At 39.9% G+C, this 14,450-nt stretch overlaps 1 protein-coding gene across 1 annotated transcript in view; it reads right to left on the bottom strand.

The window, feature by feature from the left end:
- The window catches only part of LOC141127496 (inactive dipeptidyl peptidase 10-like), a 303,439-nt gene that overhangs the window by 84,356 nt on the left and 204,633 nt on the right, over positions 1–14,450 (bottom strand). The window contains exons 12-13 of the mRNA XM_073614008.1: positions 4,228–4,266; positions 955–1,053 (exon numbers count right to left, since the gene is read on the bottom strand). Of these exons, the coding sequence (XP_073470109.1) occupies positions 955–1,053; positions 4,228–4,266 (138 nt within the window). The remainder of the gene's footprint in view (positions 1–954; positions 1,054–4,227; positions 4,267–14,450) is intronic.

Here is a 14,450-nt window from a genome sequence, read left to right on the forward strand (position 1 = left end):
GCCCCTGCTCCTTTCATGTACTGTTTTGATTCATATATTTGTGATTTCTGATTTGGTACTAATCTTTAGCGCTGCATTTCTGTTTATGATAGCTCTGTATTATAACCAGTTCCTCCCCTTCTAGATATACATGATGACATCACTGCGCATTTCGTCATGACCATGTGACTTTGACAAAGCAGGAATCATATGGGAATGCGCGCATTTGAATGTTACAGTGTGAACCGGCCCTTTACCTATTTGTTTTTAGAAATACTAAAGCAAGGTTGTGACCAAGAAAAACATTGCATTTTAGTAAGCATATGAGCTTATCTGCTATTGTGTGCCATCCGGTGTTTAAACTTGTCAGGGCTGGGCTCAGACCTTCCTTCTCTGAGCTGGCCGCTCAGCTGTCAGCTAATTGCCAGCTCCCAACTCTCTCCACAGTTTCCCAGCTGTTATTGCTTCTGCTCGTCAGTCCTGCCTACTTAAAGTCCCTCACTTCATCTCTGTCTTCGCCTTTGTCAACATCACAGAGACTTTCTCCTATGTTCCTGTTGAAGAATTGCTCGGCTGACGTTCCTTCTGGCTCCTGATCCTGCTTGCTGTACTACTACGTTTATCTCTGGCTCTCTGACGTTTGCTTGGCTGACTACCCAATCCGGTTACTGAACTCTGGCTTGTTTTGACTACTCTGCTTACTCTGTTTACCTTATTATTATTATTATTATTATTATTAAACAAGTGTGATTTAACTTTACTTCTGTCTCGGTCTGATTCATGGTTCCTGACAAAACTATAGGTAAATATGCCAGTAAGTAGAGTTTTTCAATAAATGAATTTTGCTAATAAAATATTAAATATGACTTTTGTGCTGTATATGTAACTGCTGTATATTAACATTTTCTTCCTTTTTGTGGATGATTAGGATAATTAATTACAGTTTTTGAATCAGACGTTGCAAATCTAAATTACCTGTGTGGATAACATGGCGACATGGATATATTCCCCTTGTCCACCCGGCTTTGCTGGCACCAAGAGGAAGATGTTATCAGTGGAGAACACAGGAACGGCCTGCAGGGCAAAGGTAGAATCAAGAAATAACCTTGAATTTCTGTGTCAAACAAATGTCACCAAAAGTCACCCTAAATAAATCAATAGCTTGCTCTGTTCTTTCTATGATAGAGGTACAATCTGCCTATTTGTCCCTCTAATGTGACTTTGGAAGACCACACATCTACCATAGCGGATTACATCGCTAGGACAGCCTTACCTACCATCCCTCCATTGACAGTGCAATAATTACAACAACCCTTTACAGAAGAAGAAATTGTGGTATTTCTCTCTTCCCTTCAGAATAAAAAAAGTCCAGGTTCTGATGGGTATATGGCCCTTTTCACAAGGCGTTAATGACCCCCTCACCCCAATACTGACCAAAACATTTAATACAATAGATGGCGATTTCCCTTTTCTGAGACAGGCTTTTGAGGCCCACAACACTGTATTGCCAATGCCGGGTAAATAATCTGCCTCTTGTGGTAGTTACCAGCCTATATCCCTGACGAATATAGATATTCGGATGTATTCTAAAGCAGACTTTAGAATAGACAGAACCCTGACATTAAAGGCATTACTGCAGGTCAACACCAATATAAACTATCCCTGTATGCTGACGACCTCTTGCTATAGCATTACTACTCCCCTTACTTCCATCCTGTCCCTTATTCGAATATTTACGGAATTTGGCGCAGTAAGTAATTTTAAAATGAATTGTGATAAAATGGAGGCTCTGAATATCTCCTTGTCTTAATCTACTGTATCTCACCTTTGCAGCAATTTCGCATTTGCATGGCAACAAAACTCTATTAATTATCTTGGAATTCATATTCCTTCCCTACTATCCACTATGGGGGATGTCAATTATACACCTCTTTTTCAAAAAATTCATGCCTGTCTTAAATCATATAAACCACATATTTTGTGGCTTGGCCTCATAGGATGGACATCTTGCCGAAATTATTATATGCTTTTCAGGCTATCCCAGACCCCCTGTCTCCGGGATTTTTTCTCTCACTAAATAAAGCTATAAGAGCCTTTATATGGCATCATAAAAAAACTAAATTTTAACTTAATTTAAAAGAGAAGAGGGAGGCTGGCCTTACCTCAAATGTTACTATATTCTCATGCAGTGTCTATGCTCAAAATAGTAGACTGGTATCATGGCAAAACTATGAACTTGTGGACGAGTTTGGACAATGACCTTATCGGCCCAGACATTACCTTCTTTATTAGATCCTGACAAACGACCTCCTAAAGCCGTAGTACCTCTTACGGTTCAGACGACGTTGCAGGTGTGGGATGCATATTTACATAAAGGTCTACTTTCCTCCAGACCAAGCCCCATGACTCCATTGTTTGGGCTTGCCTCCTTCCCTCCGACTATGATTACCCTCTTCTGAGTCATACCCTTAGTGGCTTTACCCTGGCCCCTTCCTAGGATTCTCCCAAATTGTCACAACTCATCAAGTGCATGGTTAGAGTATACTCAATTACAACACTATTTGGGCTCATGGTCCTTCATTGACTCTCTGACGAGACCACATACTGATATGGAAACTTTGTTATCTCAACCTTCTAAACCCATCCACACCCTTTCACAGCTTAACCAGATTTTGTTAAAAGAGTCATACCCAGAGCCACCTTCATTCCTTTTGAAGTGGGAACAGGAATTATTAATCTCCTTAGAAGATATGGAGTGGGAAAAAGTATTCACTACTTATTATAGGTTGTCTATTTCTTCCCAAGCACAAGAGCGAAACTACCGTATCTTAGCGAGATGGTACCGATGCACTACGCTCCTTCATATAATGGATCCCTCCATTCCTGAAACTTGTTTGCGGTGTGTTTTCAGGCTCCTGGCACCATGACCCACATATGGGGTACATGCCTGAAAATTTTCCCATTCTGGGATAAAATCTTACACCTATTTGAGAGACTTGTTGGAGATAAAATTCCCAACAAACCACAGATCACGGTGTTATCCATGTTGCCAGGCTATTTTAAACAAATTAAGAAAAGCTTCGTCAGATATTTTATGACCGCTGCTTGCTAGCTGAATGGGCTTGCAAAATGGATAAAATTGACCAATTGGAATGTATAATTGCGTGGGAGGAGCATAAAACAGAATCCTATAAGATTATGTGGACTGTGTGGTCTCATTTCCGATACTCTTCGTTTATCTCTTAAAAAAATGTGAAACCTAATGCCGCGTACACACGACCGGTTTAGCCGTCGGAATAAACTCCGAAGGTTTCTCCGACGGAATTCCATTCAAGCGGTCTTGCCTACACACGGTCAATCCAAAGTCCGACCAAAGTCCGACCGTCCAGAACGCGGTGCTGTACAGCACGTACGATGGGACTAGAAAAAGGAAGTTCAATAGCCAGTAGCCAATAGCTTCCGTCTTGTACTTTCTTCAGAGCATGCGTCGTTTTTGGTACGTCGGAACAGCATACAGACGAGTGGTTTTCCCGATAGGAATTAGTTCTGTCGGAAATATTTAGAGCATGTTCTATTTCTAGGTCCGTCAGAATTTTCAAAAAAAAAAGTCAGACGAGGCACATACACGATCGGAATAGATGATGAAAAGCTTCCATCAGACTTTTTCTGTCAGACATTCCGCTTGTGTGTACGCAGGTTTACTGGCTCTGGTTAGCCTCCCAGTGGCATCTCTCCTTCTCGCCCCCCCCCTTTTTTTCCCCTTCTATTCTCTCACTTTCCCTTTCTATTGGCTCTTTCTTAATATTCTAATTATGTCCTCGCTAAAGGTTTGACCATATTAGGTATTACCTACAAGACCATATTTTACATTGTATAGGTTGGGCTGGCTGGTCCCTTATTTATTTATTATTTTTTCAAAAACCTTTTAGTGTTCAGTTGACAGGGTATATGACATGGTTTAATTGCTTTAAGCCTCCTGAACAGGTTTTGATAATATACCTTCTATACATGCTTCAATACTGTTATATAACATTACCTTTAAGTTTGCATCGCACGTCGTGTGTCATAATTGAGAATTGTTTCAATCCGTTTTGCCTCTGTTTTATAGGCATATATTGTAAACATTTTTGCTAATAAAATTTGATTAAACATAAATCAGATTTTTTTTTGTTTATGTTGTGTTTTTATTTTTTTTAGCTCTGTAGAACTTAAAAAAAAAAAGAAAACAAAATATAATTTTTTTTTTACCTGGGTACTGATCCACATATCCGCTGAGGCTCTGTGCTTCTAAACATACAATAAGCAATAGCATTACTATCTTGGATGATGGGAAATGAGAATGAATGTGATTACAGGTGTCCATGGAAATAATTGATGTATTGATGGGTCTGATAATAATGGAATAGCTCTTGATAGAAATGATGAGGGTTCTGTTGGAGCCAATGCTGCGCTGTCCTGTGAGAAAGGTGATATAATAAGAATCATATACTGAAGATGGCTGTGATCTTACTGCCTTATTACAAAATTACTCATTCTGATTAGAGTTTTTAGAACGAATGCTACTGCTACTATATTATGTATTGTACACTGGGTTTTTGTATATGTTTTTGGTTTTTACCCTTGTATATACATAGCATTAATAATAATAAATAAAGAGAACTGCTTCAAAGTCCAGAACTCTGTCCTTTATATACTCATTCTAGCATTATCCCAAGGTCAAAAGCTCACATTTAGTAAAAATCAATATTCATATGCTAGCCGAGACTTAAAAGGTACACAGGACTTTACTTTACTGTAGAGTCATCAATCTGCATCAGAACATATCAGAATCTAAACTTGTATAGCAAACCTTATAATAATATTTCAGAATGATTTTCCGCCAGGTGAAAATGCTAAATTCAGGTGTTAAGATTGCTTTAGTTTTTCACCAACAGTGCTCCTGTCAGGTGGCAAACTGTTAAAAATATAAAATATAAAAATACATGTCCGCTTTATCCAATAAACTAGTCTCTCACATCGGGAATGAGATCCCCATGGAAAGCAGGTAATGGGTCTAAAGGCCCAATGTCATGCTGATATCAGCCACAATAGCCAGCATTGGGGATGCTTTAGCAGGATGTTTAAGAAAAGGCACAGGCATGGAAGGGTTTACCCTTTAGCCAACATGTCTGATCCTTGTCGAAAACAAGCAAGCTGCAATTTTTTTCCCTGGGAATTGGTGAAGAATCCCTTACCCATTCTACTGTAGTACGAAACACTCCCCACCTTTGGTAAAAAAAATCTATATTACTCTTAAAATGTTACTAAACCCCCAACAGTACAATCAGAATGTATATGCGGTAAAGCATGCTTTACTCACTGTGGAACCTAAGGGGTTAATCCTCTGCATTGTGTAAAAAGGCTGTTTGATCCTGTCTTCTTTATTCTTCTTTTTATCCTTCCCTTGTTACTCTCCCCCTTACATCTCCTGATAGAACAGAGCCTTGGGGGCACTCTGCACATGCTCAGTTTGGTGTGTATTGCTAGAGAGTTTTTTTCCTTTTTGGAGGGTACATGTGATCAGCACAGGGCCAATCAGCACTGTCCATACAGAAAGTCAGGGGTCATGCAGCCTCATAGGACAATCAGAGGAGAATGAAAACTCCTCCTACAAGCTTTAACCAGTGTTCGGCTGGACACGGATTGAAGATACAAGACTGCTGTAACTGCTCATGAGAAAAGGTATTTATCAGTTTATATTTACTAAAATGATTGCCTTACCATGTTCTGCGTACTGTGGGAAATCAGATATAGTGATGCAAAGTCCTGGGTTTAGGAACATTTTAAGTAAAAAAAATTAATATGGGTTTACTGTGTTCCAGTTCAGGCTTTCTTCTTTCTGATAATAATGGGCGAAACAAAAAAAAAAAAAAAAAAAACATAGGCTCCCTCCTTCCACACTGCTTTGAACATATGGGATCGTAGTCAGAGAGACTGATTTTTTAACCTCTGGGAAGGTGATGCCTCAGGGGCTATTAAATGAATTATGTATAATACCTTATTAGAAATTATACCAACCTACTATGACATCCCATATTAGTTATTATAGCTATACACGTGTCTGGATGAATATAAGAGTGAAAACCACTACACATGGGCACAATAACTACTGGATTTATAGTGGAATATAGGCACAAAAATAATAAGACGCCAGGAAGAATATGGTCACAAAACCAACTAGACCACAAGGGAATTACAGGCACAAAAACCACTATATGACAGGGAGAAAACAACAGATTCAGTGTGCATGCAAGTACTACAACCACAAGAAGCCATGGAGAATGTGGGCACAAAAACAACTAGACGCCAAACAGCATTTTACAACAATAACCGATTTTGCAGTGCTTATCAATCATAACAGCAACCTTTCCTCAAAATTGTATGTTTTGATGTACTTCGAGGGGGTCTTCAGCCTATTTAGCCAGATTGTCATATCAGAATCCATGTAAACTGAAGCAGGGTTAGGCAAAGCATAGTCAGAGAAAAGCCACAGCTCAGAACCAGATAGACAGATACAGTACCAAGTTGAGGTAGGGTCAGAAGACAAGTCAGTGGCCAGTTCCAGAAGATCAGTCAAACTGGGCATCAGAAATGAATCTAGTGACAGGAATTAAAGTTAGGAATGCACCAAGGTCAGGGCCGGCAGCATACACCCAAAGGTGAGAAACAAAGCAAAGGTTGGTGACTGAAATAAAAATTAGTGCAATACATCCACAGAAACTGCAGAAGCACTCTAAACCAGACATCACCCATTGGCAGAAGGCCTTCTTAAACAGCTGATTAAACTAACAAGTAAGGGTGTGTGCATAAACTGTGCTTGTGTACATTGTAGGCTATGCAGGTAGGAGTGTTACACACATAAAACATTTCTAAATGCAAGTCAGTAGAAATTGCCAACATGAACTTGTGCCTCTGGGAAAAAAAATCTGCAGATTTTGTTAAAAGCATTTAAATGAGTTTAGAGAATATTTTATATTTTTGTAGCGCTACCCCCAAAGGAGCTGCTTAGTAGATTACCCAGGGTCCTTTCCCTAATAGTTTCCTCGCAGCCAGGCACACAGTCACAGTCACTCTTTGGCTCAATGAACAGTCCAGGGGTTTCCTTTTAGTGTTTTTATTTTTGGGTAACTTCGATCTTGAGGAGCTCGATCTTCCTTTGGTGGAAAGTCTAAGCAAAGTCCTTTCTCTGGGAATTAAATAGACTAAGCTCTTCAGGACTCTGAACATCGTGTCCCCCTTACACACACAGCTGACTCTAACACATGAGGGATGGCCTATGCCCACAGTCTCTAGGATCTTTCTCTCCAGTCTGTACTCACAAATGTCCATGAAAAATTGGTTGCCTCCTTCCAATATACTTGAGACACTTTCTCCATGTGATACCAGACTAGATCCTCAGACGACAGTCCCTCAGTCAGCTCTCTGCAATTTCATCAAAGTAGGCCTCTAGGTGGCCCATCTGAAGCCTGGATACCCTGAAGGCATATGTCAGAATGGCTATCAGCACCCCTAGACTGTGATGTCCTCTCATAGAAAAAGACCCCACCTCTCTCTGTCTCAGAAAATTTATGCAGGCTCCCCACTACCATCTGGGCGACCCTCTCCAGAGATTGGCCCGGGCTGTATGAATATTTATCTGCTGATTAGACTCTTCCTGCCCACTAACGTACAGATCTTTAGAACAAACCAAAACAATCAACACAGCCACACATTTTACAGTGAGCTAAAACTAAATTTTCATAACAATGAATAGCAGCTCCACTGGATACAGTGAGCCAAAATTAAATTTACCCAATCCTAGCACCTTTCTAGGAGGGTGCTAAATTTTGATCATATTAATGAATATTTTGTTCACCCTGATATTTTTGTTCATTACACTGTAGAAAATCAGGTTTTGTGAGTTATGTGATTTTTCTTTTTATTATGGGCACCATCTACTTTTATAAACATAGCACAATACAGTATAAGGTGGTCTTTTAATTCTTTTTATAGTATTTATTTTGCTGAAGAATGCCTGCTTGTGGATCCTCCCTGTTTTAGATGGTATATTATGTATACATACACTACATTACCAAAAAGTATTGGTCCGCCTGCCTTTACATGCACATTACTTTAATGGCATCCCAGTCTTGGTCCGTAGGGTTCAATATTGAGTTGGCCCACCCTTTGCAGCTATAACAGCTTCAACTCTTCTGGGAAGGCTGTCCACAAAGTTTAGGAGTGTGTCTATGGGAATGTTTGACCATTGTTCCTTCTTAGAAGGGCATTTGTGAGGTCAGACACTGATGTGGATGAGAAAGCTTGGCTTGCAGTCTCTGCTCTAATTCATCCCAAAGGTGTTCTAGCGGGTTGAGTTCAGGACTCTGTGCAGGCCAGTCAAGTTCCTCCACCCCAAAGTCACTCATCCATGTATTTATGGACCTTACTTTGTGCACTGGTCCAAATAATTTGGTAGGGGGGATTATGGCGTGGGGTTGTTTAAAGGGGGTGGGCTTGGCCCCTTAGCTCCAGTGAAGGGAACACTAAAGGAATACCAAGACATTTTGGACAATTTCATGCTCCCAACTTTGTGGGAACAGATTGGAGATGGCCCCTTCCTATTCCAACATTACTGCGCACCAGTGCACAAATGAGGTCCATAAAGACATGGATGAGCGAGTTTGGGGTGGAACAACTTGACTGGCCCGCACAGAGTCCTGACCTCAACCCGATAGAACACCTTTGGGATGAATTAGAGTGGAGACTGAGCCAGGCCTTCTTCACAAATGCGCTTCTGGAAGAATGGTCAAACATTCCCATAGACACACTCCTTTTCAAATTCTTTATTTGCAAAGAGATAGGATAACAGCATCAAACAAACATCAATACAGCGGGCACATCAATTTTTTTCGACTGTAAATACATATCGACCTATTAAACCCTGTAAATCAAACAATAAGGCCTGACTGTTTGTATAAGCTTGTACAATCCTGATCTGAGTTACCGGTCTTTAATTTAAAGAGGCTCGCTGTGTCCCGTTTAATATTAGGTTCTACCCCTTATCTTCTTTTTTTTTGTGTTTTTTTTTTCCTTTTCCTCCCCTCCCTCCCCTCTCCCTCCCCTCTCCCCCCCCCCCCCCCATCCACCCCCTTTCTTTCCTCCTCTTCCTCCCCTCTTAATTGAAGAATTGATATGGGTGAAATTACGACCTGTGGGTCCTCAATACTATCGAGGAGAAGAAGAAGACGAAAGAGAACAAAAAAACAAAAAACAAAAGGATATGCAGTAGAGTGTGAGTAAGAAAGCTAAAGAAGGAAGAAGAAAGGGAACAGAAAAGTATTGAGAGAGAGGGGAGAGGGGGGAGGAGGAAAGGATAGGGGGGGCAAGGTAAGAGAGAGGAGGGGGCCCCTTCCTCCAGCCCCACCGTCAGTTTCTCAATGTTCATCCCTGTTTTCCAAATTACCAAGTACTTAAGCCACCAGCCCTGCATACTCCTCGGAATAGAAGAATTCGAGCCAATAGAACCACTTCTTGGAAAACTGTTCTCCAAGTCCCTTGTCGGTTGCTACAAGGTCCTCCATTTTGTAAATATCAGCTATCCTCCTCAACCATACTGCTATACCCGGGGGCTCCGTCCGTTTCCAGAACAGGGGGATGCAACTTTTCGCTGCCGTGACCAGTGAGGGCAGGACTGATTTCCTGTATGCCTTGCTCGGTATTTCATGATGATGTAGTAGAAAGAACTCGGGAGTCTTGGGCAGCTCCCGATCTGTGAACTTCTGTGTGATGCGGTGTACCTCCAACCAGAAGGGGGCCAGGAGTCTACAAGACCAGAAGATATGAAGAAGAGTGCCCACCTCCTCTCCACATCTCCAGCATACGTCCGTGCTCTGAGGGAACATCCGGTGTAACCTGTCCGGTGTGTAGTACCAATGTGACAAAACCTTAAACCCTGCTTCCTGTTGAGCGGCACAGATCGAAGTTTTATATGTAAAGAGAAATATTCTCTCTGCCTGTCTCTCGTTTAGCCTTAATCCCAAGTCTCGTTCCCATTTGGCTAAGTAGGGAGGTCTAAATCCTTTGGGGGGTGAGATAAGGAGTTGGTAAGATAGTGAAATGACATGACACACCGGATCCTGCTCTGCGCAGAGAAGCTCAAAAGCTGTCAAGGCTCTCAAGAAAGGCGCTGGAGAAGGCTGTGATCTAAGGAAGTGAGCTAATTGAAGCTTTTGCCAGAAGGAGAGGCTCGACAAAAGGGGGTCATCCATGATGTCCTCCCTGGCCATCCACTTCCTATTCCTGGTGAAGTGGCGAAGTTGATATCTGTTACTCCCCTTTAGTTCTTGGAATCTGGGATCATTCATTCCTGGGCTAAAAGCAGGATTCCCAATTACTGGGGTAAGTGGTGAAGGGGTGGGCGCGATCGAGTGCTCGCGAAAGATTTTTTGGGCCAATCGCCACGTCTCTCCTACTGTAGGATGGTCCTTTATACGAGCTGATAGGTTCTTCTGGCACCAAGGCAATCCCTCCAAATCCACTCCCATCAGACATCGCTCTATTTGGATCCATTGTTTTAGTGTCCCATGGCGACACCAATCAATGATTCTCGTCAAGTGGCAGGCTGAGTGATAAAGGGCCACATCTGGGAGAGCTATTCCAGACACACTCCTAAACCTTGTGGACAGCCTTTTGAGAAGAGTTGAGGCTGTTATAGCTGCAAAGGGTGGGCCAACTCAATACTGAGCCCAACGGACTAAGACTGGGATGCCATTAAAGTTCATGTGCGTGTAAAGGCAGACATCTCAATACTTTTGGTAATATAGTGTATGTTAAATAGGTTTTTGTGATTTATACATTGAAACACGTGCTCCTGTTTTGTTTTAGTGTTTACCGAATTTGTATTCTGTGCAATAACTTTATTCTTCCCATATTTTGAAACTTAAGGGGGAAAACACTTTTAATAGCATCTCTCTGTTGAACATTGATATGTTTCCAGAAAAGAAAATTGTGGCACACACACCACAATCTTTTAATCTGCACACAGTGCATGCATGCTTATACAACCTATGCAAATGTTTCCCAAACTATTCTCATGGCCAACTGAAGTACACATTTTGCAGGCAATCCAATATATGCATATAAAAAGTTATATGTGTCTGTACAATGTAATTTAGCTGCTTGTTCGATTGACCTGAGCACAGCTTTGAGAAATACGGGAAGACTGGTCTAAACCAACTACAGTTTCAATCCATCAAAGTTACAGTGTTTTATTATACACCCTGGTTATTTTTTACAAGTTTGAATATGTTAGTAACACAAGGGATGTGTATGCAGCAGTGCAGAGATTAGATTGACTAATCTTTATTAGTAATCTGCTGGTAAAATGCTTTTTAGTAATCACATATTTTAACTAGACACAGATATCCATTCATTCAACAACAGCGTGACATTCATCTTCTGACTTGCTTCCAAAACTTTGTAATTACTAATATGTATATTTATTAAGTCATCTGTGTTAGTGCATAAGAGGTAGAATTATTTTAACCAGCATCAGACAAGATTTGAATTCTAAATTACTATTTAAACAACTACTGCTCTGTTAGTCAGACTCTGATGGATATGTGACACATGCCATCTGACCACTAATTCATGGGTTTAAAGCATGTGATATGTCTGTGGTCACAAGGCTTCTCAATGGGATTGGGCTGATACTGATTTGAAAATGTATGTAATATCATCATCCAACTCAATGAAATGTATAATTGTATTATTATAATTAGGCTGTGTTATTCAATAGCAGTTAGAACCAAATGGCTCTCAATCAGTAGATTAATGTTCTTAGCTACTGTTCTTTTGCCAAGATCATTATTCAACTTTTACTAATAGCAGATGAATTACACTCACAATTAAGAACCAATCAATGTGGTTTGCTATTATATGATCACTATGACACCTATCATAATAATCCCATGGGTTTGTTAACAAGCAAACCTGTCAGCTGATCTTGTGTCTTGCAAAGAGAGAAGCATGGGCACAGCTGATTACAGTAGGTGTAGGAGTATAATAAATACAGGACTGCTAGAGGCACCAACATCCTAATGGTGTCATCAAAAATTGAAAAAAAAAAAAACCAAGATGGACTAAGGTGCCAACACAATACACCAATTAAAAATATATAAATTGTTATTGTTACAACATCCATAAAATCACAAAAACATGAACACATACAATGTATACATATAAAACCTCCCTTAATGCCTCCCAAGGCTCCCATAGAGTAAATGACACCAACCCATATAAAAATTACACTATATTCGATTTACAAAACTTAATGATAGGTAGGTGTCTTCCATGGGTGGGCAATTCTTACATTCCCCAACATGTTTCGCAGGAACACCCTGTTTCTTCAGGATGTGAGGAGGGCTGCAAGAATGAAAATGTTTTTAACAGTAAAAAAATAAATGCTACACTTCTCATATTTATGTGAAACACTAATCAACAAATAACTCACCAAGTCAGAGAAGTCAAACACCAAGCAAGGGAAGGCACAATTGTCTGGTCAAAGGCATGCAGTCGTATACTCTGGGGGCAGGTGTGGGAATAAAACAAGGCGGCTAGCAACTACACTGTTATGTAACCAAAATAAAAAAAATGATGAGCAAATAAAAAAGCAAAAAAAATATATAAACCACACACCTAGTGGACTAAGTAGGCTTGTCAAAATATTACACCAATTTTTTTATTTTTATTTTAGGAAGCTGTGACACTTGGAAACTTTGTGAAAACATTTTTTTTTACCATCTTAATCTGGTGTAACATTTTAACGAGTCTACCCAGTCCAGGCTTGTCAAAATATTACACCAGATTAAGATGGTAAAAAAACTGTTTTCATAAGGAAAAAAAATTCTGGGGTAATATTTTGACGAGCCTACCCAGTCCACTAGGTGTGTGGTTTATATATATATATTTTTTTCCTTTTTTTATTTTGTCATCATTTTTTAAATTTTGGTTACATAACAGTGTAGTTGCTAGCCACCTTGTTTTATTCTCACACCTGCCCCCAGGTTATAACAACGCATGCCTTTGACCAGACAATTATGCCTTCCTTAGCTTGGTATTTGACTTCTCTGATTTGGTGAGTTATTTGTTGATTTTTGTTTCACATAAATATAAGAAGCAAGTGTAGCAATTATTTTGTACTTTGTTTAATTTTTCATTCTTGCAGCCCTCCTCACCTCCTGAAGAAGTGGTGTGTTCCCATGAAACATGTTGAGGAATTGCCTACCAATGGAAGACATCTACCTATCATTACGTTTTGTGAATCGAATATAGTGTAATTTTGATATAGGTTGGCGTCATTTACTCGATGGGAGGCATTAAGGAAGGTTCTATATGCATACATTTTATGTGTTCATGTTTTTATTTAAGTGATTTTATGGATGCTGTAACAATAATTATGTATATTTTTTAATTGTTGTATTGTGTTGACACCTTAAAAGTCCATCTTGTTTCCTTTCAATTTTTGATGAAGCCAGTAGGTGGCAGCTGTCACATTGCAGTTTAGTGTCTAAAAATGAATAAATAGATTTAAAAAAAACTATAATAATGTTAAACCTGTTATTTATAAAATAAGGGAAAAAAACATTTAAATCCAGTTCTCAGCTTACAAAAAAACATGAGCAAGGTGTGTATTAAAACAGCATGCCACGTGTACTTAAAAAACACAGAAAAATTATTTAGGTAGGCAAGTAGTCATAGAGCTATTATACTAAATTAGCTGACACATGCCAATGCTAATAAATTTGGTCTCGCCATCTAGGCTTCAATGACAACTGATTGTAAAGAGAATAAACTGAGTTTGCAGTGACATTTTAGGAAAATTGGCAACTTTGTGGCAAAATCTAATTTTTAGTAAGCAGCCACTGGTGTGGTTTTCATCAGGATCTCCAATCCTAATACATCCTTGATTAGGCAAAAGCTACAGCCTGAATTTTAAATAACAATACTTAAAATAGACTCCTAAAAAAAGTCTAGGCTTATCACGGAACCATTTTTATTTCATTCTGATAAATTATATACAGAACTTGCCATTAGATTTTCATTTGACAACTAGCATCTTGGGCTTCTTATGACCTCAAAGTTCTGACTTCTTCAGTAGTAATGCTATGTAAAAATTCACATAAACTATATTACCAGAAGTATCGTGACGCCTGCCTTTACACACTTGAACTTTAATGGCATCCCAGTCTTAGTCCGTTGGGTTCAATATTGAGTTGGCCCACCCTTTGCAGCTATAAGACCCCTTTCACACCGAGGGTGTTTTGCAGGTGCTATAGCGTTAAAAATAGCGCCTGCCATCCGCCCTCAAACAGCTGCTCCATTGTCTCCAGTGTGAAAGCCCGAGGACTTTCACACTGGAGCGGTGCGCTGGCAGGACGTCAGGAAAAGTCCTG

The sequence above is a fragment of the Aquarana catesbeiana genome, linkage group LG02 (genome assembly GCF_042186555.1).
Source record: "Aquarana catesbeiana isolate 2022-GZ linkage group LG02, ASM4218655v1, whole genome shotgun sequence".
Taxonomy (NCBI): domain Eukaryota; kingdom Metazoa; phylum Chordata; class Amphibia; order Anura; family Ranidae; genus Aquarana; species Aquarana catesbeiana.